The sequence below is a fragment of the Phyllobates terribilis genome, unplaced genomic scaffold (assembly GCF_046119375.1).
Source record: "Phyllobates terribilis strain yellow unplaced genomic scaffold, ASM4611937v1 Scaffold_4__5_contigs__length_816908805, whole genome shotgun sequence".
Taxonomy (NCBI): Eukaryota; Metazoa; Chordata; class Amphibia; order Anura; family Dendrobatidae; genus Phyllobates; species Phyllobates terribilis.
Window position 1 is genome coordinate 94019627 of NW_027362764.1, and position 26647 is coordinate 94046273.

The following is a 26647-nucleotide window of genomic DNA, read 5'->3' on the forward strand; positions in this document are numbered from 1 at the left end:
AGCATCTGAGCAGTGAAGGAATGTAATGTAACACCGTGAGCACATTTTATGTTCTGCTTTGAAGTTTCTGAGATCACAAATCTAGACTTTTCTGGTAAGCAGATATTCTTACACCATACTGCAAAACTACAGAGAGCAAATGTATACTGCATAACCTATAACCTGTCCCAAAGAAATCCTCATGCTGCGTCCACCTGACATGCCTACAGCTGCTTTCTGACCTCTTGTATCTAGTCCCTATGTCTAATACATTGTAACCTGGTATGGACAGGACTCCTACTGATTCCCTTTGTCAGTGAATAACTATTGGGGAAAAGACTCGCTGAATGATTAAAAAAAAAAAAAAGTCTTGTGGTCCGAGGTGATCTACCCACGAAGACCGGGCAGTTGTGGGCATCTGCAGCAGTGATGACAGCAGCACTCTTCTATGTAGGTATCTCACCTCTGACCAGAAGAATTTTTTTTTTTAAATAGTCAGAAAGTCTTTTTTCCAACAGTCATATGACTCACGAAAGGTATATCACCCGAAATGATACTGTAACTATTGATTTCAGCATGTTGCACAATTTTGGATCTGTAAATCCAAAGTGTCACAAAATCACTTGACACTGACCCGATATTTTCAGGAGTGCTGGCCCTAGATTTATGGATATATCTACTAACTGCAGGAATTAGATGGTTGACTTTCATCAAGTGGACGTCTTGCTGCCTGGATCTTGTTTTCTATCGTCCCACTTAGTCCCTTCCAAGGATATGAGCACGCAACGTCTTCTAGACAGTGTTTTTCCTGAAGCGTCTTTATGGCAGGTTTTGCGAAAAGCCGTCTTTTTTTTAGCATTATGTATACAATAGTGAACGGCCTCCAAACCTGAAGAACAGTCAGGTCACTTCTTTTAACAACTTGGATCATGTCTTGCACGCTTCTTTTTTTCACTTGATAAAGATGCAGGTACGGCGCTGAAACACGTTGTGAATAGGAAAACCCTTTTACCATCATTGATGAAGAATCAGCTTACTCCATCATCTAACATGTTACATCCAACTCAATTCCTTTTCAACAACTGCGCAACTTTCAAGGTCTGAAGCAGTTAAAAATAAAAAAAAATAAAATAAAATTAAAAAAAAAATGACAAAAATACTGCACTTTTGCACAGCAAGTCGTTTTGATATGGCAGTACACATGTTCATTATTACTAGTAGATTTTAGGTGCTTTTTCAGGTGGGTTTTGGAGAGGACCTGCCTGAAGAAGACGCCATGTGCACATACCCCTAAAAAGTGATGGATACTGCTAGGGTGCACCACAACTTCATGATCGGTGGTGATCTAACCTCTGGATCTCCTACAAATCCAGAAACTGAAGGGACTCCCACTGTAATTTAGAACTGAATCTCCTTCACCCTTTCCCCACACAGCAGCACATCAGCCTGTAAGTACTGTAAGGAACTGCAGAAGATCCAAGTCTAGTGAATACTGCCATCCCATTCAGAAGTGAATAGAAAAACGTAGTAGGTGATAGGCCTCTACCACGGCACTGCAGTACCTTCATTCTCAGGATCGGATCCCTCCGCTGTTAGTGATGTTTCAATTTAAATTATGGAACTACCTTTTTAATGAATCTCGTAAAAAAGGTTTTGTCAGTACCGCACTTTCTATTGTTATTGCTACAGTGTGTTTTCCCAATATTAGACTATGTAGCACAGTACCATAGCCACTGGTCTGATCATAGTCAACAATTCATACGATCTACTTAAAAGTCAATCAGGAACACTTTTTTTGCTGAAGCAACCACCCCAATATACCAGTCCCTGGTGCGGCTGCTAGAACCCCTTCAGACCAGCGGTAATAATTTGCAAAAGTGTACACAGCATGCAGGAAAACCAATACAGAACCATCATAGTGCTGAATTCACCATAATTCATCATAATAACAATAAATTACTACTGGTTTGCCCAATGTCTGGTTCCGTGTGAGCGACAGAAGTTGGACTTAGCGTTATGCGATCGGCTGAAGCTAAGCTAAGCGAAAAAATATCATGGTAGTATTTTGGTGTAACACACAAAACTGCATAAAGGTCTGCAAATGCAATTTAATGAACCAGGAGGTCAGCAACCTCTATCACTGCAGCTGTTGTAAAACTACAACTCCCAGCACACCTTTAGTCTGTGGCTATCATATGATTGCAGCACGCACAATGTTATATAGGTCGTCCAGCTGTGCAAAATTTCTTTCTGAACTTACAGTATGTCATAATTTAATAAAATTAAGGAAAATGGATGCTATAGAGGGAATAAATGGCACACATAGGATAAGCTGGAGGAGGACGGGTTAGCATTCGGTTATGTTCGCCTCAACAACTGTAAATGTTGCAAATTCCACAGTCCAGGGTTGGGGGAGGGGGGGGCACATCTATCAGATAAAATTTCCAACTAGGATGAGAGCATATTTTAAAAAAAAGTGTCTGTGCTGCTGGAAAAGAAGTCTCTCGCTTCGGTCATTTTGAAGGTTCTTTAACACTACGCGTTTCAATGCCATTCTGGCATCTTTCTCAAGTGAAAAAACGACGGTTTTGAAACGCGTAGTGATAAAGAACCTTCAAAATTACCGCAGTGAGACTTCTTTTCCAGCAACTCAGACACTTTTTCAATGTGTTTTAATCCTACCTAGAGATAATTTAATAAAAGGAGCAATTACTCATGTGCTTAAACCCACCTGTCACTGCAGTTTAGGCCAATGACATCCCATTCTAGTAATCCCCTGACCGCTGCAGCCAGTCACTCACTTCAGCAGTTAGATGACAAGAATGAGACATGTTGCTGGAGTGAGAGGAGTTCGACAGGGTGATGATCGCTTCAGCCACAATATTCACTGCATTTAAACTTCTTTTTTTTTTGCCAAGTTTAACTTTTTGGGGGGAAAAAAACACCCCCAACAATTTTTTTTTTAACAGTTTTATTCATCCTCAAAAAAAAAGGTACTAAACTGAGTCTCCTCTGGTGACTCCCAATGTCTGTTACAGCCAATCAGAGAACTCAGCGACTAAAGCCATCAACCGAGCTCACTGATTGGCTGCTGCGCTGTGGACAATAACAGAACCCAGGAGCAACTGTGGAGACTCAGCACTGGACCCGGGGAAGGTGAGTAAAGCATAGTTAATCTATTTTTTTTTTTAAACAAACTGCAGCTGGGTGACAGAGTTTTCCAAACTCAGAAAACCCCCTTTAAGGCTGTGTGCCCACGTAGCGTTTTTCAAGCGTTTATGCTGCGGAATTTCCGCAGCGGAAACGCTTGTAAAACGCTAGGTAATCCGCACCCCATGGTCCCCAAGGGGATTCCGCATGTTCTATGCACATGCTGCGGATTTTTCCGCAGCGTTTATGCTGCGTACAAAAATCCGCAGCATGTCATTTAATTTTGCGGAAGTGCAGCTGAACTCCCGCCATTGACTTGCATTGAGACGCACAGAAACCGCGACTGTACATTTTTACAAGCGGCTTCTATGCGTCTCTATGTGCGGATGGTACCCAGTTCTGGAGGAGAGGAGACTCTCATCCAGACCTGGGTACCATTGTACCTGTAAAAAAAGAATAAAATAACAAATAAAGTTTATATTCACCTGTCCGGCGGCTTCTCTCTGAATGCCAGCAGCGCTGAAGGACCTTCGGTGACGTCACAGTCATGTGACCGCAGGCCCTTCACCGCTCTGTCTCGCGATATGCCGGCAGCCAGGAACCAGACAGGAACGAGCGCTGCAGCCACGCCGGGGCCTCGGGGGTGAGTATAGCTTTATTTGTTTTAATTTTTACGGTTCACACTGTATAAATCCATGCTGTTTTAGTTTTTATACAGTGTGACCTAGTTGTCAAGCACTTTCCAAGTGATGCTATCGCCTGGAAAGTGCTTGTCAATCTGCATGCAGAAACGCATGTGAACCCGCATGTGGATCCGCATGTATTCTGCAGGAAAAACGCATGCAGAATCTGCATGCGTTTTTTTCTGCCAGGGAGATGCAGAAATGCTGCAGAAATTGTCTGCTTCATTTCTGCATCGTGGGCACATAGCCTAAGTCATCAAGGTGTCAGCAACCTGCAGCACCCAAGCTGTTGTAAAACTACTACTCTCAGCATGCCTTGATGGTATAGTAACATGATTGCAACATGAAAAAAAATATACAGAAATGGCCACTAGATGCCTCTGAATGGCAATCGTCTGCAGCGTTTATACACAGATAAACGTAAATAGCAGCAAATCTTCCCACCTGATGTTTGTAAACACTGCACTGCTGCCAGAGGAGCAGAGAGATGCACCTCCACCAGGAGGAAGCAGGGAACAGCTCTCCCTCAGGATCAGTGCAACAGATCAGCCCCGTCCTACCTCCAGGAGCTGCACACAGGACCACCACAGCCATGACACCACAGCCAGCCATGCCCCTGCCCAGACAGCAGAGTTACAGCAGATGACACAACCACCCCACCCCCACCAGATCAAAGAGTGGGGTGCTCCACGATAGAAAAAGCACTCGACGGGCTGGACCACCCCGAAAATATAGGGGGGACTTTTTCCAGACACAAACAATGTGCCCCTTTCTTCCCCCCAGCTGTTCCCCGGCCTCACTCACCTTGGCTATGGCCTTCTTGTACCTGGTCACCGCTTGCTGTATGAGGCTTGAAACTTTCAAGTTCCCGTCCCCACAGGGCACCACTACCCGGGTCCTACCGAAGCTCACCGTCACCTTCATACTGCTGCCCGGGGAGTTAGCGGATACCGCCTTGTTCTCCCCGCGCTCCTAACCTAAGGGGTTAATCCAGGGTTCCGGTTTTCCCTCCGTATCCTCCGGTGTATGCGGGGCCTGCAGTAGCCTCCTCCTCCCTCCGCCTCTCCTGCATGTGAATGCGCAGCTCCTCCCACCTCTTCCAGCAGGATTGTGTGACCGCAACTGGTGCATCCAACAGGAGCCGGAGTCCGTGCGTCTTAACCAATCAGCTTCCGTTATGTTTGAGAGACAGGACTATCTGCCAAAGAGATGCTCGGATCGGGTGTGGTCCTGCCCCTAAATCTTCAGGTCGGATTGTGATTGGCTGGCGGCGTTCTACTGGTCTGGATTTTGGCTGCGCTGCTAAAATTGTATCATTTAATTAATGGATAATAATATCGTGTCTGTACCGTGAGGAGGAGGAGGCTGAGCTCTACCGACCCGCCGGAGGCTGCCAGAGACTGCGCTCTACCGACCCGCCGGAGGCTGCCAGAGACTGCGCTCTACCGACCCGCCGGAGGCTGCCAAGAGACTGCGCTCTACCGACCCGCCGGAGGCTGCCAGAGACTGCGCTCTACCGACCCGCCGGAGACTGCGCTCTACCGACCCGCCGGAGGCTGCCAAGAGACTGCGCTCTACCGACCCGCCGGAGACTGCGCTCTACCGACCCGCCGGAGGCTGCCAGAGACTGCGCTCTACCGACCCGCCGGAGACTGCGCTCTACCGACCCGCCGGAGACTGCGCTCTACCGACCCGCCGGAGGCTGCCAGAGACTGCGCTCTACCGACCCGCCGGAGGCTGCCGGAGACTGCGCTCTGCCGACCTGCCGGAGACTGCGCTCTGCCGACCCGCCGGAGGCTGCCGGAGACTGCGCTCTGCCGACCTGCCGGAGACTGCGCTCTGCCGACCCGCCGGAGGCTGCCGGAGACTGCGCTCTGCCGACCCGCCGGAGGCTGCCGGAGACTGCGCTCTGCCGACCCGCCGGAGGCTGCAGGAGACTGCGCTCTACTGACCCGCCGGAGGCTGCCAGAGACTGCGCTCTACCGACCCGCCGGAGGCTGCCAGAGACTGCGCTCTACCGACCCGCCGGAGGCTGCCAGAGACTGCGCTCTACCGACCCGCCGGAGGCTGCCAGAGACTGCGCTCTACCGACCCACCGGAGGCTGCCAGAGACTGCGCTCTACCGACCTGCCAGAGACTGCGCTCTACCGACCCGCCGGAGGCTGCCAGAGACTGCGCTCTACCGACCCGCCGGAGGCTGCCAGAGACTGCGCTCTACCGACCCGCCGGAGACTGCGCTCTACCAACCCGCCGGAGGCTGCCGGAGACTGCGCTCTGCCGACCCGCCGGAGACTGCGCTCTGCCGACCCGCCGGAGACTGCGCTCTGCCGACCCGCCGGAGACTGCGCTCTGCCGACCCGCCGGAGACTGCGCTCTGCCGACCCGCTGTCTGTTATCTCAGTCTATCATCTATCTACCGCTTTTATCTATTATCTATCCACAGTTGAAACCAGAAGTTTACATATACTATATATATATATATGGACACATCTGCATGTTCTTCTCAATATCTGACATGAAATCAGAATAAACCTTTCCCGTTTTAGGTCAATTAGGATTACCATAATTTTTAATATTTGCCAAATGCCAGAATGAGAGAGAGAGAATGTTTTAAGGCATTTTTATTACTGCAAAGTCAAAAGTTTACACACACTAAGATTACTATGCCTTTAAACAATTCTGGACTTCCCATATGATGATGTCATGTTTTTGGAAACATCTGAGTTCATTAGAGACACACCTGTGGATGTATTTTAATGCACACCTGAAACACACTGCTTTTTTGTCTGTAGCATCATGGGAAAGTCTAAAGAAATCAGCCAAGATTGCAGGAAGAGAATTGTGGACTTGCACAAGTCTGGCTCATCCTTAGGAACAATTTCAAGATCCCTGAAGGTGCCTCATTCATCTGTACAAACAATTATACGCGAATACAAACAAGATGGGAATGTCCATCCATCATACCGCTCAGGAAGGAGACGGGTTCTGTGTCCTAGAGATGAACGCGCTTTGGTCCGACATGTGCATATCAACCCAAGGACAAAAGCAAAAGACCTTGTGAAGATGTTGGCAGAAGCTGGTAAGATTGTGTCAATATCCAAAGTGAAACGAGTACTGTATCAACATGGGCTGAAAGGCCACTCTGCCAGAAAGAAGCCATTACTGCAAAAGAAACATAAAAAAAACAGATTCATGTTTGCAAATTCACAAAGGCCTTAATTTTTGGAGATATGTCCTGTGGTCTGATGAAACTAAAATTGAACTTTTTGGGTATAATGACCATCGTTACATTTGGAGGAAAAAGGGAGAAGCTTGGAAGCCTAAGAACACCATCCCAACTGTGAAACACGGGGGTGGCAGCATCATGTTGTGGGGTTGTTTTGCTGCAGGAGGGGCTGGTGCATTTCACAAAATAGATGGCATCATGAGAAAAGAAGATTATATGGCAACATCTCAAGACATCAGCCAGGAAGTTAAAGCTTGGGTGGAAATGGGTCTTCCAAATGGACAATGACCCAAAGCATACTGACAAAATGGTAACAAAGTGGCTTATGGACAACAAAGTCAAAGTTTTGGAGTGGCCATCACAAAGCCCTGATCTCAATTCTATTAAATTTATGGGCAAAGCTGAAAAGGCAGGTGCGAGCAAGACGACCTACAAACCTGGATCAGTTACACTAGTTTTGTCAGGAGGAATGGGCCCAAATTCCGACCAACTATTGTGAGAAGCTTGTGGAAGGAGATCCCAAACGTTTGACCCAAGTCATTCAGTTTAAGGGCAATGGTACCAAATACTAATGAAATGTATGTCAACTTTTGACTTTGCAGTAAGTAATAAAAATACCTTAAAACATTCTCTCTCTCTCATTATTCTGGCATTTGGCAAATATTAAAAATTATGGTAATCCTAACTGACCTAAAACGGGAAAGGTTTATTCTGATTTCTTGTCAGATATTGAGAAAAACATGCATATGTGTCTTTTTATGTAGTGTATGGAAACTTCTGGTTTCAACTGTATCTTATTTCTTTTATCTATCCATCCATCTATCTATCTATGTATCGCTTTTATCTATCTATTATCTATGTCTTTTATCTATTATCCATCTATCTACATCTCTTATCTATTTAGAACCTAGGATAAAACCAAAATGAGCAAAAACCCTGTAATAAGTAAATAACTAGTAATATTACATATAAATAACATAGGCTACATTGCTGACACTATTTTGATCAAAAGAGCATAAAAGGCATCCCACCGTAACAAGGTGTACCCAATGAGAATGGTCCCTCACTCTTGTGGTTCACCTCACTATGTGCCAGCAGGCCTCAAAATAAACTGTCAGTGCTGGACCAAGGCCTGCTTGTTTCATCACTTGCTTTCCCTTTTTGTGCTGTGCATCTTGTCTATTTGGCTGTGTGCCCACTATGCGTTTTTTAAGCGTTTCCGCAGCGGCAATTCCGTGCTGTGCACATGCTGCGGAGATTTCCGCTGCGGATTATCATTGTGGAAAAATCCGCAGCACTACCAATTATTTTGCGTAATCGTGGCGTTTTCGCCGCCATTGACTGGCATTGAATCGCTTAATATCCACATGACTACATGTGCACATGTGGATATTAAGCGATTCAATGTGTGTTTGGTACTCAGGTCTGGACAAGAGGAGACTCTCATCCAGACTCGGGTACCATAGTACCTGTAAAAAAAAAAAAGAATTTAAAATAAAAAAATACACTATACTCACCTTCCGATGGCCCCCGGTCTCCTTATCCGATGCGTCCTGGCTCCCCGGCTGCTTGCGATGGTCTAAAAGGACCTTCCATGACATTTAGTTATGTGACAGGTCATGCGACCGCTGAGGTCAGCGGTCGCGTGACCTGTCACATGACTAAATGACGTCGTGGAAGGTCCTTTTACACCACGAGACACCGGGGAGACCGGATGCATCGGAGAAGGAGACCGGGGGCCATCGGAAGGTGAGTATATGTTCTTTTTCTATTTTTTAACATTTTTTATTCTCTTTATCTAATTTGATCACACAATATAAAATCCATGCCGGTTGCTAAAATCGCTTGGAAAGCGCTTGACAACCCGCATGCGAAATCGCATGTGCAAAACACGTGACACACGATTGTCCCTGGCTGAAAAAACACATGTGCAATCCGCATGTACAATCCGCATGCGTTTTTTTCTGCCAGGGAGATGCAGAAACGCTCAGGAAAAATCCGGAGCATTTCTGCATCGTGGGCACTTAGCCTTTAGCTTTCCACAGGCCTGTATTTAAACAGTGGGGTCCAGGTCCTGTTCTGCCCCTGTTTATTTTGAGGCCTGCTGGCACATAGAGAGGTGACATATTAGCGTTAGGGACCATCCCAATTGGGTTCACCTTGTTGCGGTGAGATGGCTTTTATGTTCTTTTGATCAAAAGAGTGTCAACTAAGTACCCTGTTATTTACATGTAATATTACTATATATTTACTTAGTACAGGATATTTGCTCATTTTGTTTTTATCCCAGGTTTTGTCTGTTAATGGCCACAGTGTTAATGTGCACTTACACATTGCACTTTTACCAATATGTGTTCCGGCTTATTTCTTTGGTTTGCTTTACTTTTTTTTATCTATTTATATTCATCTATCTATTTATCTAATATCAATATATATTATTTCATTTACTTATTTTACTTGCTTACATAGCGCCATTAATTCCACAGCGCTTTACAGATCTCATCCATCACTGTCCCCATTGGGGCTCACAATCAAAATCAATATATCTATATCTAATATCTATTGACACATCACTCATATCTGTCGATCAATGTATTGATCTTTATCTATCTATATCTCATAGCTATCTATCTCTCGTATTTATCTAATAATGAAAAAATAGGCAGTACTCAACAGGAAAATTGACTCTTTATTGGTCCATGTGGTGACAATTCAGTTCCATAACAAAACCTTTCTCATGCAACAAGTAGGTGTATAATTGAAGAATATATAGTGGCATTGTGTAAATAAAATACAGATTTTTTTTAAATAATAAGAGGTGTCGGGAAAGGATAGCCATTAAATCCCACATAATTTTAACAACCAAAACCGTGGTCTTTGAAATGTTCCCCCATCTACTGAGAGGAACACCTTACCAGACACTACTGTATTGTAATATTCCAGTGCTTCAGAGAAAATGTTGTGAGGTCCCAAGATGGTTCTTCATAGTTTTCTAGACCACCAGAGTTTCAGAGAAAAATATACCTGGCTGGCTTCAACCATGCAGCCAGGCACTGATTTAAGCTAGGGTCACACCAGCGTATGTTCTCTCATCTGAGAGAATCGGGCCGATTATACTAATCACACTCTGATCAAAGTATCGGATTCGCTCGCTAGGTCTTTCCTACCCACTGATCAAGAAACCCAACTTATCATAGAGCCTTCCAAGATGGTTACTGTGGCTCCGATAAACTTGTCTCATATTCCTCTAGGAATGGCTTCAGTGCCGGAATCTGATAGGCAAGTTCTGCTGTGTGGGCACTCTACAAATGTGGCTGGTCAAGCTGGTTAGGGAAAGACATCACAGCTTTTCTCACGTTATTATTGGTGGCCAACCATGCAAAAGGATATTATGGATTTAGTTTCAGCCTGTCCTTCCTGTACCCGTAACAAGACTCCCAAGCATTTCCCATCCGAGCGACTTCCGGTGCCTTCAGCTCCCTGGCAGCACATCGGTATGGACTTTATTATGGACCTTCCTGTGTCCTCTGGATGTTCTGTCATCTGGGTGGTGGTGGATCACTTCTCGAAGGTGGCTCACTTTACTCCATTGCCTGGTATATTCAGCACATCTTCCACCTTCATGGGTTTTCTCTCCACTTCGTATCATACAGGGGAGTCCAATTCACTTCCAGATTTTTGAACGTGGACCTGCACTTCTCATCTGCATATGACCCTCAATCCAACGGTCAGGGGTAGAGAGTCAGCAGGTTCTGTCTAATTTTCAGGCGGCATGTGCTCCATGACGACTAGGTCAAGCTATTGCCCTGGGCAGATTTCTCTTATAAAAATCATGTAAGCAAATCTTCTGCAAAATCACCGTTCTTCATTGTCTTTCGTCAACAGCCTGGTATCCCTCTTCCAGTGTCGACTACTTCTGGTGTTCCTGTTCTCCAAGATCTGGTAAGACACCAAAGCCACTCTAGAGAAATCGTCCGAATGAAAGAAGAGGCATGCTTACAAGAGACTCTTCTAAATACACCGGTCTCAAGATCCCATTCTACAAGTTGGGTCCTCCCTTCATCGGTCTCTTCAAGGTCTTTAAGCAGATCAATGCACTGTCTTACAAGTTGAAGCTTCCAGCCTTGTTACGTGTGCCTAACTCCTTCTATGTATTTCTCCACAAGCCCATCGTCTTAAAGTCACTTCTTCAAGGATCCTGATTCTACTCCTACGCCAGTCAGCGCTAAGGATGTATTTGAAATGGAGAGATCCTGGCCATGAAGAAGAGGAGAGATAAAACCTTTTTTTCTAGTAGATTGGAAGGGGTTTGGTCCTGAAGAGAGATCATGGGAGCCCAGGGCGAATATTCATGTCCCACTTCTTCTAGAGAAATTCCTTGCGGGCTTGAAGAAGAGGGGGCATATGGAAGAGGGTACTGTAATGCCGACGTACCTGCACGCTGCTTCCCCCTGCCCTCAGCAGGGACGTTGACATACCGCTGCGGCCACTCAGCCACATCCTCTGTTCCAGGTCTTGCCGTGCCTCCCTAGACCTGCTCACACTGAGCAGGTCTCCTGGCAGCGCACTCTGGGCATGCGCACACACGCTCTCTGTCTCTTAAAGAGACAGCGCGCACCTGATGTGTCCCCAGCCAATGACTGGGAGGCACTTGGTACTTAAGGCACCTTAACCTGTTGGAAAGTGCCTAAGCAACATCACTGTCTTTAGTGTTTTCCAATCTACAAGTCCGTTGTCAGGTCCCATTACTGCACCCGTCCTGTGTCCCAGTACCTGTGCCAGTCCTGTCTGTTCCTGTGCCTGTCCTGTTACCTAGAGTCTACACCAGTACCTGCACCTGCTACCATCCTGTCTGAATCTGTACCTATACCCTGAGTCTGTCCTGTTTGATCCTGCCACTTGGTTCTGCCTGAACCCTGAGCCAGTCCTACGGTCATGAATCCCCTCCATCTGAACCAGCTCCAATATCCATTTTGGCCGTGATCTTGTTCCTGCCCTACCAGCTACTCTGAGTCCATACCTTTGGCCCTTCCCCCTTAGGGTCAGATGTTGCTGTTCCGGGGTCTGTCCTGAAGTAGTACCTGTTGACCACCTGAGGCTAAAGTCTAACCCCACCATCAGGGGCTCTAGTGAAGAACCAGGTGGTTGCTTAGTTATGCCCCTCCAGCCTCTCCTCAGTCCATGGCGCAGTGGGTCCACACCCACCAGCGTGACACAAACTACCTAAACCCGATATTGCAATTTCAGTGGATGCCTGTACCATAACTCCTAAACAGCATGCTCACTGTCTTGGGGTTATATTAGACTCAGATCTTTCCTTCACTCTTTATATTCAATCAACCACTCACTCATGTAACCTGCACCTCAAAAACATCTCAAGAATCTGTCCTTTACTTACCGTTGACACTGCAAAAACTCTTACTGTCTCTCTTATTCATTCTCATGTACACTACAGCAACTCTCCACTGATTGGTTTCCTCCTTACTAAACTCTCTCCTCTCCAATCTATCCTGAATGCAGTAGTAGGCACATATTTCTGTCCAGCTGCTACACTGATACCTTCATTCTTTGCCAGTCATTGCACTGGTTGCCCATCCACTACAGAGTACAATATAAACTTTATCACTCTCAACCAAAAAGTTCTCAAAAGTTCTTAACCGCACAACAGCTCCCATCATCTATCTACCACTCTACCCATGCTCCCCGTTCTGCTAATGATCCAAGACTAACATGCAAGACTGCATTTTCTCCACGTGGGAATGTATCCTCAAGTAATATATGGCCACAAAAAATGTACCAAAAAAAATCATTTAAACTATCATGAAAAACATTGCATTGTTCTCATAAACGCTAAATGCAAAAACAGCTTTAATAGAGCAAACATGGTGCTGAAAAGGAGTCCTGTTTACCCAGGAAAGAGCAATTTTACCTGTTAGTGTGTAGCATTTACTAACTATTGTGCAGGTAGCTGCCTCTCGCTCCAGACACAAGCAGTCAGGGTTTCTGTCCAGGATTAAACATGCCTGTAATAAGCAATTGATCCAGCTGTTGATCAATGTCTGCAAGTCTTGGGAGGAAGTAAAGCTCTAATTACATGAATGGTCATCATAATGCACTTAATAGCAGAGCTAATACAGTCATGGAGCCTATAGCTCCACTTTTAAACTGTGAAATTAAAATGGCAGAGATAGGGATTTCCACCATGGATTTTCACGCTTTGGAAAACACAGGAAATCTACAACATTTCCTCAACAAAATTCCCACAATTTGGTGAAGATATTGTCAATATTGATTTACTACAAAACCTACTCTGTTAAAAGTCTGTAGTGGATTAGTCTCACGTGAACATATCCTAATTGCCCATTAGGCATTTCTATTAGTCTTGCCATATGTTGTAGTCAAAAGAAAGTTCTGATCCCTACAACAAAGTGATCAAAAAATTAACATAACCTCTGACATCACCTCTTCTTCATTCAACATCGGGGCTTGGAATAGAGAGAGACACCATCATTTGCCCAGAATACCAGTTACATATTCAGCAGTCTGGTTTCATCACATACTGGAGGAATTGGGGAGTCCCTGAGGTACAGCCATTGTTGCACGGACTTTGAATGGCCTCTTCTGAACAAATGAGAACCTGTCAGAGAGGTGAAAGGTCCTCTTTAATGTTCTCTCTATACGGACAGCAGCAGTCCCTATAGTTTACAGCCTATTGTGCCACATTATTCAATGATGAGATCTGAAGTGAGCTAGAGAGGTAGCCAAGGAAAAGATGTATGAATCCAAATATAGTCATCTGCCTTTAAAGTGGATATTTTACCAGTTTGAGCATGTTAAACTGGTCACATCATGTCAGAATGGCTGAATCAAATCTAGTTTTTATTTTTGTATTTCTCACCTCCATTGCACAGGTATTAGCTTGTAAAGTTTAGATAATAATTTATGATAAGCCCAACAGGGTGTTATCAGAGATTCTCCTCTGGGGGCGTGTACTTTGTCCCCTGCATGATATTGACTAATCATAAGCAGGAGGCGTGATGCAGGAGTATTCTTTTTTTAACCCTGCATGACACCTCCTGCTTATGATTAGTCAAAGTGATGCAGGGGAAAAAAAGAACACGCTCTGCTCCCAGCCCTTAATTCTGCAGCTACTCTGTAGTATAGAACAGAGCTGAGTGTGATTACAAACACTTCCAGATCGTCTCTCATGGCAATCAGTGTGGGGGGAATTTGCGGTACAGCAGAACTGAGTGTGATTATATACACTTCCAGTTCTCTTTTTAAGGCAGCACCAGCATGGGAGGAGAGGCATAGCTGACAGCACTGTAAGAAGAGAGCTGCAGTTGCAGACGTGTTTGTAATGACACTCATGCTACATATTCTCCCTCACCCTGACTGCTGTGAAAGGATATCTGGTAGTGTTTGTAATCACACTCAACTCTACTGTATTCTACACAATAGCTGCAGAGATCAAGACTGAGAGCAGAGCATGTTCTTTTTTTTCCTCTGCTTGACTCATCTTTTGTAACACCGTGTTGGCTTATCACAAATTATAACCTAATATATTACTTAACAAACCAATATCTCTGCAATGGAGATGAGAAATTAAAAAAATAAAAACTACTTTTTATTCAGCGCTGCAGCTATTGTTCCAGAACTTTGCCAGCTGGTGAAACATCCTCCTTAAGATCATATTTTTTCTTAAGGATGTAAAAGGAATTATTATTATTATTATAATTTTGTGTAGTTTAGTTAGAACTTTTGAAAAGTCACCTTTTGTTTGAAGATAGGTTTATAGACATAAATAAAAGTATACTATTTTTCAGTTGGAGTTCAAAAATTCAAACCTTTTTACATTTACTTATTTTCCCTTCCTTAGCAGTTATAATATTTTTAGAAATAAGAATCCAATTTTTTTTATCCCTGATATACAATGTAGTTGCAGTTTAGAGTTATCCGTGCACCAAATATTAGGAAATTGCTGTGATTTTCCTGGAGCCCTGAGAATGTATTGACTGCTCTAGTCTAAGGCTGGCATTATGAGATAGATGTCAGAAAGCCAAAAAGGCAGATGATTGTATTAATCTTATTATAGACAGCCTTTTCAATGTGTTATGAATCTTTTCCAGCAACTCATTTATATAATGGTATTAAACATTGCACATTTAGTATATGCACGAGGTCACTGTGGTCATAAAGTTACATTCTTTGTTGATCTGTCAGAATACTTTTTATCTTGGCTGCAGTTATGCAATTTTCATGATCCCACTGACTACAACACAAATCTAATTGGTGATACATACCGGCCACAGACTTTCATATTACACCATCAAGTTTGTATGTACGGAAGTGTCCCTGCCATCGGAGCAGAGTCAGGAAACAACCATACATATTAGATAGTCTGCCAATTGCAGTGGCATAACGTGAAGCTTGTAGGCCCCAATGCAAAATCTGCAACAGGGTCTCCAACTATCATGGATCTGCAATAATAATGATCTTCTAATATGGGCCAACCCCTGCACCTATTATAGTTACTCCCCTGGCCAGTGAAATTAACATTACAATTTTGTTTCACCCCTTGTTGTACTTTGAGTCTTGATCATGGCTTGTTGGTCCTGTCTCTTCTCTTGTGATCTAGGTTGTTGCATCAACTCAACATACTTTGAGTATGTCATTCACCCGGGTCATTTAAACCCAGCTCAGGCTGCAGGATGCTGTCTGAGTATTCAGGTTAGTAGCCTTCCTACCGCTACACTTCATCACCACTGCTAACTCAACTCTATTATTACAGTCATTCCACAAGAAGCTCTGCTGTAGAACTCTGCAACATCTCTGTGCCAGCTCTGCTACTGTCATGTCTCAACTCCGGAACTCGATCCGGTGATCTCAGTCTGTGGATCGATTTCCCTCTCTGTTAGACCACAACCTGTGTTGTCTCTGTCCAACTGCTGATAATGCTCTTGTTTTTGCTTTGCGGTGTTGTTTCTATGCAGGTGTTTTCAGTTCCTCATTTTGGTTTGTCCTATCTTGGGAGAGGCTATTTATACTCTCCTGGCAAACGCAGTCTTTGCTGGCTATATTCCATGTTAGGGTGTGTGCGCACGTTCAGGATTTGAAGCAGAAATTTCTGCAGCGTTTCTGCATCTCCATGGCAGGAAAAACACTGCGGAAAAAACACGCATTTTTCTGCAATTTTGACCCGTTTTTTTAAGCGTTTTTGTACATCAATGAATGCTTTTTGGAGCTAAATAAAGTTATTTGAAAAGGAACGTGGGACATTGCTTTATTAACTCTTGGATTACCGTCAGAACGGGGGTGAGTATATTGGTTAATTTAAGAATGTCTCTGTTGTATTTCAAATAAACTGTTTGCTCTGTGTCTGTGTGTTTATTTAACTCTTTACTTTACTTTAATTAGGTTTGGTGAGGAAAGGGTCTGATTGACACCTTGTCATCACCAAACAAAAGAGCTAGGTGTCAGCTAATCCCATAAACCCAATCTTCATTAGCATTCCCATTCATGTGATTTCTGGGGCAGCTGTGAGCTGCTATTTTTGCCTAGGAATGTGCCATTAGGCAAACATAGTCCCTAGCTATTATTAACAGCTTACAGCTGTTTTGTTAGCCACTAAGTGCTTTTTTTGCTGCATCCAAAACGTGGTGTTCTAATGCCGCACTTTTGTTGTCAGTACATGTGAATCCATCACATATAATGACACTTCAATTGGTCAAAATCTTCTGCGGAGACTAGCGTGTCCGCTACATAAATTGACATGCTGTGGGTGAGTTTGGGTACGTGGTCAGGAGCTGCTGCAGGTTTGACGCTGCGTGTTTATACAGCGTTAAACCCCCAGCGTCCAGATGTTACAGCATAGTGGATGGGATTTCTAGAAATCCCATGTTCACTATGTGTGCATCAGAGGCTGCGAATCACCCGTGGACACTGACATGTGTCGCGTTTCAGGACCGCAGCATGTCAAATTCTCTTGCGAAGTCGCTAGTTTCTGCAACAGAAATTTGACCACTAGAAAGTATTGAATGCGATAAATCCGCATGGTTCAGTGAACACGTGCCGATATACCTGTGTTCAATAGAATGCAACGTTTTGGACACAGCAAAAATATGTGTCCAAAGCGCTGCTACGTCCGGATCGTGGGCACAGAGCCTAAAATGAAAAAAATAAATAAATGGCGTCGGCTACCGCGTCATTTTTATAACCAGCAGAGGGAAAGCTGACCGCTGGGGGCTGATATTAGTAGCCGGGGAAGGGGCCATTAGCCAACAATGTTCCCTGGCTATTAATATCAGCCCACAGCTGTTTGTTTAGCCTTTACTGGCTAGATTACAGGGGGATCCCAGAAAAAAATTTACATAGGGTCCCCTTATAAAATCTAACCAGAAAAGGCTAAACAGACAGCTGTGGGCTGATATTAAAAGCCAGGGAAGGGGCCATGGATACTAGCCTCATCCGCGGTTAATAGTATCACCCCTCAGCAGTCCCAGAAATGGCACATCCATAATATGCACAAAATCTGGCGCTTAGCCTCTGCTCTTTCCACTGCCCTGTAGGGGTGGCGAGTGGGGTAATGAGGTTGGGGTTCATGTCAGCCTTGTATTGGCGGCTGACGTGAACCCAGGTTAGTAATGGAGGGCATCTATAAGACACCCCCATTACTAACCATGTAGTAAAGTTTACAATGCTTTTTCAATAAAAGACACGGCCAGAATAAAGTATTTTAATGAAATAAAAATACACACGGTTTCAATAATTATTTTTATTATACGCTCAGTCCCCCAATCCCTCGTCTCCTGAAAAAAATAAAAGATAAAAAAACAACCATATCCCTCACCTGTCTGCCATCACCACGTAGTCAACGATTATCACTGTTACGATTGTCCCTCAGCGATCTGGGTCACTTCTACAGCAGTGACATCAGCAATCACTGATAACACTTCTGTAAAAGACAGCAATGTACATTGACAGGGGTGTAAACTCACTCCTGTCGCTGTACATTGCTGCTGCAGGAGTGAGGTCACTGGGGTTCATCAGCTGAAGATCAGCTGATCAGTCCCAGTGACCTCAACATCAGTACTGGTGGGAACATTCTTGAGAATGTTCCACTCAGCACCGGTGCCGTAAAGTGAGGACACGTGAGCTCTCAGCTGATCTTCAGCTGAGAGCTCACATGACCGCAGATCCTGGCAGTGCAGCGATGTACACTGCTGGGAGCAAGCAGGCTCCCGGCAGTGTACCGCCAGCCACAAGACATTGTGAGGATCAGGAGGACACCGGGGGGCGCCGGACAGGTGAGATTGGTGGGGTTTTTTACAGAGCACGCAGCCCTGGCTCGGCTGAGGAGACTACTACTCCCCTCAGCTGTGCCGCACTCGCTGTTATCAGCAGGAGTGGCGGTCAGATGAGGGGAGTGGTAGTCCTCCCCAGCCGACCCGGTACCACTCGCAGCATTTCTGAAGCGTTTCCGTATACCTGCGGAATTGCTGTGGTTCAATTAAAGTCAATGAGCGGGAAACGTTGCGGAAACGCTGCATAGAAAGAACATGCTACGTTTTAAAACGCAATGGTAATCCTGAGGGGAAATTTCCGCATCATGTGCACAGCACATTGCAATGGATTACCATTGCAATAGCTGGCAAACTGATTACCAAGCTTTTTCGCTGCGTTTCCGCACGGATAAACCGCTGCAAAAACGCATAAAAAATTCTACGTGTGCACTTAACCTTGAATGGATGTTTGGAGTCACAGCTCCCCAGTGAAGGATTATGTTACTGAGGTTTTCCCTATTGCTTCTCCTGTGCTTTGTTTGCGTATTCCCCTTCTCAGCTCTCTTCCCATTTTGTTACATTCAGGGTCTGGGGGTTTTCATGTCTGTCAATATTCTTTTTGGGTTCCTTTTGTCTTTCATAGACGACTGTGTGAACACGACTTTAGCCCTATGTGGTGAGCCCTCTGACAGTGTGCACTCCGTTCTGTTGTTATGGTTTGGGTTACACTCTATGTGTAGTTGAGGGTGCAGTTAAGGACACTCAGGGTCAGCCGACATTGAGTGGGGGTGCCATTGCGTGATTTTAAGGTGCCAACCTCCGCGGTCAGGCAGGGAGAAATCAAGGTCAGGTTAGAGATTTGCCTAGTCTGTATAGGAACCTATGGTGTGCAGGTTTACAATCTCCCCTGGTTTGTTCATCCCCGTTTGAGTGTTAGGGCTCAGACATAAAAAAAAGCTATATTGAGCATCAATTGCAACTCGGCTCAATTGCATTTTCCTAACTTGTATATAATAATTACATCAGAGGGCAATAAGGCAGGACAGTGGAGGCAAAATTATATACTCTGTCTCTTCCCTGAATGTGCTATTAGAAGAATAAAAAATCACTTATTGAAGGCTGTATATTCTAAATGAAAAGTGCAGGAAAGCTCATATACAAAGCAAATGAAATCTGCAGCCTGCTGATTGCTGTGAGGAGTTGTAGGGTAATTTGATTTTCGGCTGCTGTGCTCTCTCTGGAGATCCAGAATAATTTTAGAGGATTCATAAAGGAATACTGGTGGAGTCAAACATATGTTATGCCTAGTCCAGGGCGTGAGACAGCAGATCATGAAGCTGGGATGCAAAGAGCACAAAAGAGAGAACGTTTGTGTCATTCATTACCCTGTATTTGTTATAACAAAGTGTATCAGTTTTGCTCCTTTGAGGTGTTGTCCACGTTGGATTTTTTAAAAATTTGTCAACATTTCATAAAAAGGATGTGATGTCTGACCAATCTCTTACCTCTCCTGTTAAAATATATTTGGGTGACTAATTTCAAGTCCCTCTCAACACATAGAAAATGACCACTGAGCCAATAACTGGCTCCTTTATTGTGTTAATGTCACATTCGGGGAAGTATGTGATTTTGCAACAAATCTTTACCCAAATCTTATGAAGAAGCCACAAGTACAAAATCCATGAGAATCTTTGCCCTATCTTCTCCTCTTTTGTTTTGGAACCCATTTTTTTGCCATTGATTGTACTGATGTAACATTTAACCCTTTAGTCTTTACCATCCTACATCTGTATGAACTTGAATACTCGGTTATTTAGCTTCAGATGTTCACAGAACCTTTATGGCTTACTTTCTTTGCTAAAGGAGCATAGATCTGGAGAGCTGCATATATCTTAGTGCCGACTGCTTTGTACATTTGTAAGAACATGTGAGCAATGTAAAAAAAAAATAGTTGTGTTGTTCTTTATTAAATGAGATATTTGTATTAGAATTGCGGTTTCTCTGGTTTCAGCATTTTTATGAGCTGGTTAGTGTGTGTGTCATATACCATATGTCCTTTCACTGGCTATAGTAGTGACTTGCATTAATTAGTGATTTTCTGCAGCCCGTGACAGGTCCCTGTGTTTTAGTCTCATTGCTGCAGTAGGGGGTTCAGACCAGTGGGTGAACGTGAAGGGTCAAAACACGAGCGGCAGGGGATCCATGAAATGAGTTTTGCTTCCAATTATGTTAAATTGTTTGTTTACAGGGCTTACATTAAGACATCCTGCCTATAACACGGGACCGCTGCAGCCAGTCACTGACCACCATAGTGATACTGAAGTTGGTGGCATGGGGTCACTGAGGTTAGATATTGAAAATAATTACCATTTGGGAGGGTGGGTGTGTTAGGGGAGATGGGAGGTTATCAGGAAAATGGCCAGTGCTTCAACAGGTCAGAAATGCTAACAGGTAAGTTTTGTTTTAAAGCCCCCATTTTGGTCCAATCCTAGATGACTGTCATGGTTTTATAACTGACTATGGTCTAGCGACGCTGTGAGTGACAGCTCAACTGCATTATGGAATCTGGAGTGTGCTGGACTGTCTGTTTTGTCTGGTCTAGTCTGCGGCATTTCCCCAGGTGCCTCCCATCCTTAATCATTTGCAAGGTATTTAGCTAGCTAGCTGTTACTAGTCAGGGTCAGTTGTAGATCAGGTGTGTGTTTTAGCTTTGTGTCTGACTTCTGATCTTGTTTTTGACCTGGGATCTGTTGTGACAATTTTCTTGGATTATCCCTTCTGCTTTTGATGCTCTCTGACTTCATGTATCTGACCCCAGACTTGGCCTCTGACTATCCGTTTGTTATACTCCCTGGTTTTCACTTACCCTTCTGGAATTTGACCCCTCTGTACTACGAGCCCTCCTGGTATTTGACTTCGGACTTGCTGACTATCCTGTTTCACAGCTTGCCCGTGAGTAGTGACTCAGAGCCACAACCGCCTTAAGAAGAAATTTTAGCAAACTACAGACTGTTTTTATAGCAATCTGTCCCTTAGAGAATAAACAACCTAGAAATTGCTGTACATCTGGCTGAAGTGGGTTGATGGGATGCAGACTCCTGGAACAATTCCACTGACCACATTATATTACGGTACTGTTATTAAGGCTGCTCTTTAATGTAAATTAAAAGTAGCTCTAACCAGAAGCCTAATCAGGTAGTTTGCAATCTTATGAGCTCAGCTCCTCTGCTTCTTGTGGCCACTATTATTCAGCTTACATTCCTATTGTCATGTATCTGCAAAAAGAAAGCAGGTTGAGTTTTTTTTTCTGAGAACCTGTCAGGAAGTGTAATGAAAAGGATCCTTCAACAGATCCCATCCATCTCCATTGGACCGAAATGCATCAGTTTGCATCTTTCATTGCATGAGACCAAATTGATCCATCAAAGATCCATCAAAGATCATGAATTGATGTCCAACAATTTCAGATAGGTCTTGGGGACTTTGGGTTGCAAAAGAAAAACAAACTGATACAAGTTAGTGAATTTTAAAGGATATATAATAACTGTGCGACTGGCAAACATGGTTGAAAATGCTTATTTTAACGGACAGTTCTTGGCTTTTGGAAATGTATTCCATTAGTATACTTCTTTGCATACCGCACTTGTAAGCAGGCCTCAAAATAATAATGCAAAATACTGCCCAAATCTGTGTGAACATGCCCTTAAAGGGGTTGTCCCCATAGCCTCAGTTATGTGTAAAAAAACCACAAACAAACTGAGCTTTACTTACTCTCCCTGTGTCCAGTTTCTCTGACACTGAACTGGTTTCTGATGATTGGCTGCAGTGGTGATGTCATGTCAAGGGTGATGATGCCAATCACTGAGCTCAGTGGTGCATGCCATCTCCATGGGCCGAGCTGCTGATCACAGTGATTGGCTGCAGTGCTGTTGACATGACGTCACCATTGCCACCGATCAACAGAGACCAAGGCAGTGACTGGACCAAGTTAGGTTTTTTACGCATAAATGAGCCTATGGGCAAAAGTTTGTTGAATGGGGAAAGCTCTAAAGGGCTCGTTCACACAAGTCGGACGAGTGTTATCTGATTTTTTATAGGACAGCACTCGGACCAATGTTATTCAATGCGCAGTGCTGATGACCGATTTTTTTCACTGACAGAATCTGTCAGTGGCAAAATTCACAGCATGCTGCTATTTCACTGTGAAATCGGGTGCCACTCACCCAATCAAGTCTGTGGGTGCGTAGAAAACATTGGACTGCACTCAGATGACATCTGAGTGCAGTCGGATTTCCGTGGACTCACAGAATGGAGAAGATGGAGACATTTTGTTCACCATCTTCCCCACACACTCTGACAGTGTCTGATTATAGTGTCATTTGCATAATCGGCCCGCTTCTCTCATATGAGAGGATCTACGTCCGTCTGAACGTAGCCTAAAAAGTATGGAAAACCCTTGTAATGCTCAAATCTTTTTTTTTTTTTTGCATTTGAAAAAAAAATCTTTACAATTTTTTTATATAAAATTGCCTTTCCTTGATATTTTTTAAGCTTATTGAAAAGCTTTCTATGGATGAAGCAGTAAGGAAAAAAAAAAATAGTCACCACAACGAAAGATGTTCTTAGCTTATTAGCAGAATGTGAGCACGTCTTCACATTGTGCAGTCAAATTATGTAAAAACAAAGCATTTTGGTGCAGTTTTGTGAATATCAAAGCAAAAACAAAATTTAACTCGGATTTCCAAATATACCCTCGGGATATGTTCACACAACATTTTTTTTAAGGCTGGTTTGGAGCTAGTCTGCTCTGAAAACTGCATGAAAAAGCGCTCAGAAAACATTACTAAGAATCTTCCTATTCATTTCTTTGTACATACCAAGTTCAGGCTTTTGAGTATCTTTTAACCTCTTCATGTTTGCGAAAACACCAAGCAGTTAAAAGAAGTGACCCGACCATTCTTCAGCCACTCGATACTTTACAATAGATGTCAATGGGAGCCAAATACATGTACAGGAATGTAACTGTTCTTTCTTTTTTTTTTCATTTTTGATTGAATACTGCATTCTTTGAAGCTATTACAGCGTCACTTATATTTTTCCTTGCATGAATCTTATGACAGTTTATCATATTATATATTCGCTGTGCTAAGTCGCATATTAAGATAATGATGCAGTGGGTGGCTCTTTACATCATTACTTTTGAGCTGAAGCATAGCTACACTGTGTAACTTTAGTGTTTTTATCCTTGCCTGTGCTGAGTGCAGATAATTGCTGGGCTAAGTATAGATTTTTCTAATTTTTAATGTTTTATATACAGTACATGTAGTCTGGTTTGGTTTGTTAAATATCGAAAATGGTATAAGATGTAAATATAATGAATTATCCTGTAAATCTCCTTTGTTCCAAGAACTGTTTTTCCACTGTTTTGTGTGTTGTGCTTGCAAACATCACAGCTGAGGCCAGTGATTGGCTGCAGCGTTCACATGAATGATTGATATGGTCTCATCACTGCAGAACTAGCAGCTGCACTGGTGCGAAGGAAATTTATAGGCTAAATATTTTTTATTATTTATTTTTTTTACTACACTATTTCCTGTTCTAAGGCATCTTTCTACAGCAGACAATCTCTTTTAGGTGTAAGATGGATCAGCAATTCTTAGCTGTCACGGTTTCAACATTGACTGTGGCCAAGGAACGCTGTGAGTGACAGCTCAGCCGCCCTATGGAATCTGAAGTGTGCTGGACTGTCAGTTTTGTGAGTCAATCTGATCCTGGGGCGTACTGGATTGTCAACATTTTGATTGACAGCCCTGCTGCTCAATCTGGTCTAGTCTGATCCCCGGGTGCCTCCCATCCTTAATCATGTTCTAGGTATTTAGCTGGCTAGCTGTTAGTAGTCAGCGTCAGTAGTAGCTTGTTTGTAGCTTGTGTGTTTGCTTAGCCCTGTATCTCTCTCCTCTGACCTTATTGCCGGTGCTAGGATTTGTTCTGTCTATTCTTGTAGATTACCTCTCCTGCTCTTGATGCTCTCTGGCTTCAGGTATCTGACCCCGGACTTGGCCTCTGACTATTCGTTAGTTTTACTCCCTTATCTTGATGTACTCTTCTGACTTTTTACCCCGGACTGTTAGCTGACCATGCCTGTGTCTTTCTCCTCTGTACTATGAGCCCTTCTGGTATCTGATCTCGGATCTCCTGACTACTCAGTCTCACGGTTTGTCCTGAGTAGTGACTCAGTGTCGCACTAGCATTTTACAGCTGAGTTCACAATGGCGTCGAAGCTTCAGTTTTCTGTTCTGTTATAAGAAGAGAAAAATGGAGTTGCTGAAATAATGTGCAGCATTCAGTACAAATGACAGAACCTCCGACTAACCCTCCTTACTGAGGTTCTAATGCATGTGTAGACTGTGAGCCCTCGCGGGCAGGGTCCTCTCTCCTCCTGTACCAGTTTACCGTTGCATTTTTGTTCAAGAATATTGTAATTGTTTCTACTATGTATACCCCCTTTTTCACATGTGAAGCGCCATGGAATAAATGGCACTATAATAATAAATAATAATAATATTGTGTGAATCTAGATCAGGGGCGGGGAACCATTTGTGCCAAGGGTGTTTTGGATATAAATACCATCCCTCGGGGGCGGTACAAATTGCGCGCTAACTCTGCCCACAAAGTACGTCCTGACGCTGGCATTGGTGTCAGGACATAATCTTTCATTGCATGCGCCTCAGCATTCAGTAGTGAACGCTGCGTGCGTGCTCACAAAGCATGAAGAAATGAATGGGCCGGTGACCATGAAAACAGCTGCTGGTTCAAGCACTGCAGTCCCCAGGAATCTGCCCTGGGGCCGCAAAAAAAGGGTCATCGTGGGCTGTTTACAGCTTATGGGCCTGAGATTCCCCATCCCTAAGCTAGATAATATATTCTTCTAATTGCACTACTAAGTTTCCGTCCTTTTAGGATCATAAAAAAAATTTGAGGGACCAGAAGTGAAGGTTCAAATTTGGACCCCCAGATGCCATTAAAGAATCCATAAGATTCTTGCATTCACGGCTCAGCATGGCATCTAAGGGGTTAAACTGCTGACATCAGAGCTAGCTCCATCGCCAGCAGTTATTGGCTTGTGTCAAATGTGTAAATTACATGATTGCTAAAAGTCACACCGAAACACGTGAGCCTGCTGTGTACAAATCCGCCCGACCGCTGCCGTACATATACGGTAAATATTGGAAGATGTGGACGAATGGCAGAACATGGGGCTGTTTGACTCTTCCTTGTCCTGTGTGGTAAAGCAACTTGCTCGGCTCTTCAGAGGCAGACACAGGACACACGGTTTGGGTTAACTTCCTGCTCGTTTATTCTGTGGCATAAACTCCAGCAGTCCCATAAAAATAAACAGACCCTCTCGGGGTTAACAGGAAAAACAAAAAGATAAGGTATGACAGAGTCCAATAGTAAGCGAGGCTCTGCCCGTTGCAGGTAGCACAGTGAAGTCTTCAGCAACACCAGTCCTCCGGTGTTGCTCTCTGGTTTCACCCAAACACAGCCTGGAGACTTCACTCTCCAGACCACACACTCCAGAGAAACAAAGCTGACTGAGCATTTAACCCTGCTCAGCCATACCCTGAGGGGAGGTATGGGGAATGACTTCCCTCCCATCTCTACGTCATTCCCACAAAACCACATCCTTTAAAAGAGTTAACCCCCAGCATATAACATGCTGGCAGAAAGTTTATTGGTTTTAGTTCACACAGGCTAGCAACCTGCGTGACACATTCCTCCCCTCATATATTATACCAATGACTCTGTCACAACTGCTTATGAGTGATCGCGTGGCCGGCTACCATTGGTGGTACGCCACTGCGTGTATTTCTCCAAGCTGGATCTGCTGGCTATCTTACAACGTAATAAGTGCTGTTTTCTCACCAATGCAATCAAAGGAAGCAAGTAGTAAACCCCTACATCTACATCATTACCAGCTGCTTCCAAATGGTTGGATACAACTAAAATATAAAGACTGTTTTGTTTTAGATCCGTATTTTGTACCTCCCCTCTCAGTGGTGATTTTGGAAGATGCCTACTCTATCTACTCCTAGATGCCCTTCACTCTCCTGTTACAGGTATTATCAGCAGTAGTGGGTGATTTGATTTGTTTTGTTCACATTGTATAATATTACAGAAAAATAATGAAAAATAAATCATACAAATATACCAATACCTTTCTGCATTGTGTCTCTTCTACTCTACAATCAACAGTAAATTGTTTACTATGACTAAAGTAATGATACCAAGGATTCAATGTCTGTATGGGAAAAAAAGTGATTTTT

The 26647-nt window shown here is 43.9% G+C and overlaps 1 protein-coding gene across 1 annotated transcript in view; it reads right to left on the reverse strand.

Annotated features, from left to right (window-relative positions):
- The window catches only part of PARD3 (par-3 family cell polarity regulator), a 693471-nt gene extending 688540 nt beyond the window's left edge, over positions 1-4931 (reverse strand). The window contains exon 1 of the mRNA XM_073676896.1: positions 4617-4931. Within this exon, the coding sequence (XP_073532997.1) occupies positions 4617-4736 (120 nt within the window). The 5' untranslated portion in view covers positions 4737-4931. The remainder of the gene's footprint in view (positions 1-4616) is intronic.
- Between the last annotated feature and the right edge of the window lie 21716 nt (positions 4932-26647).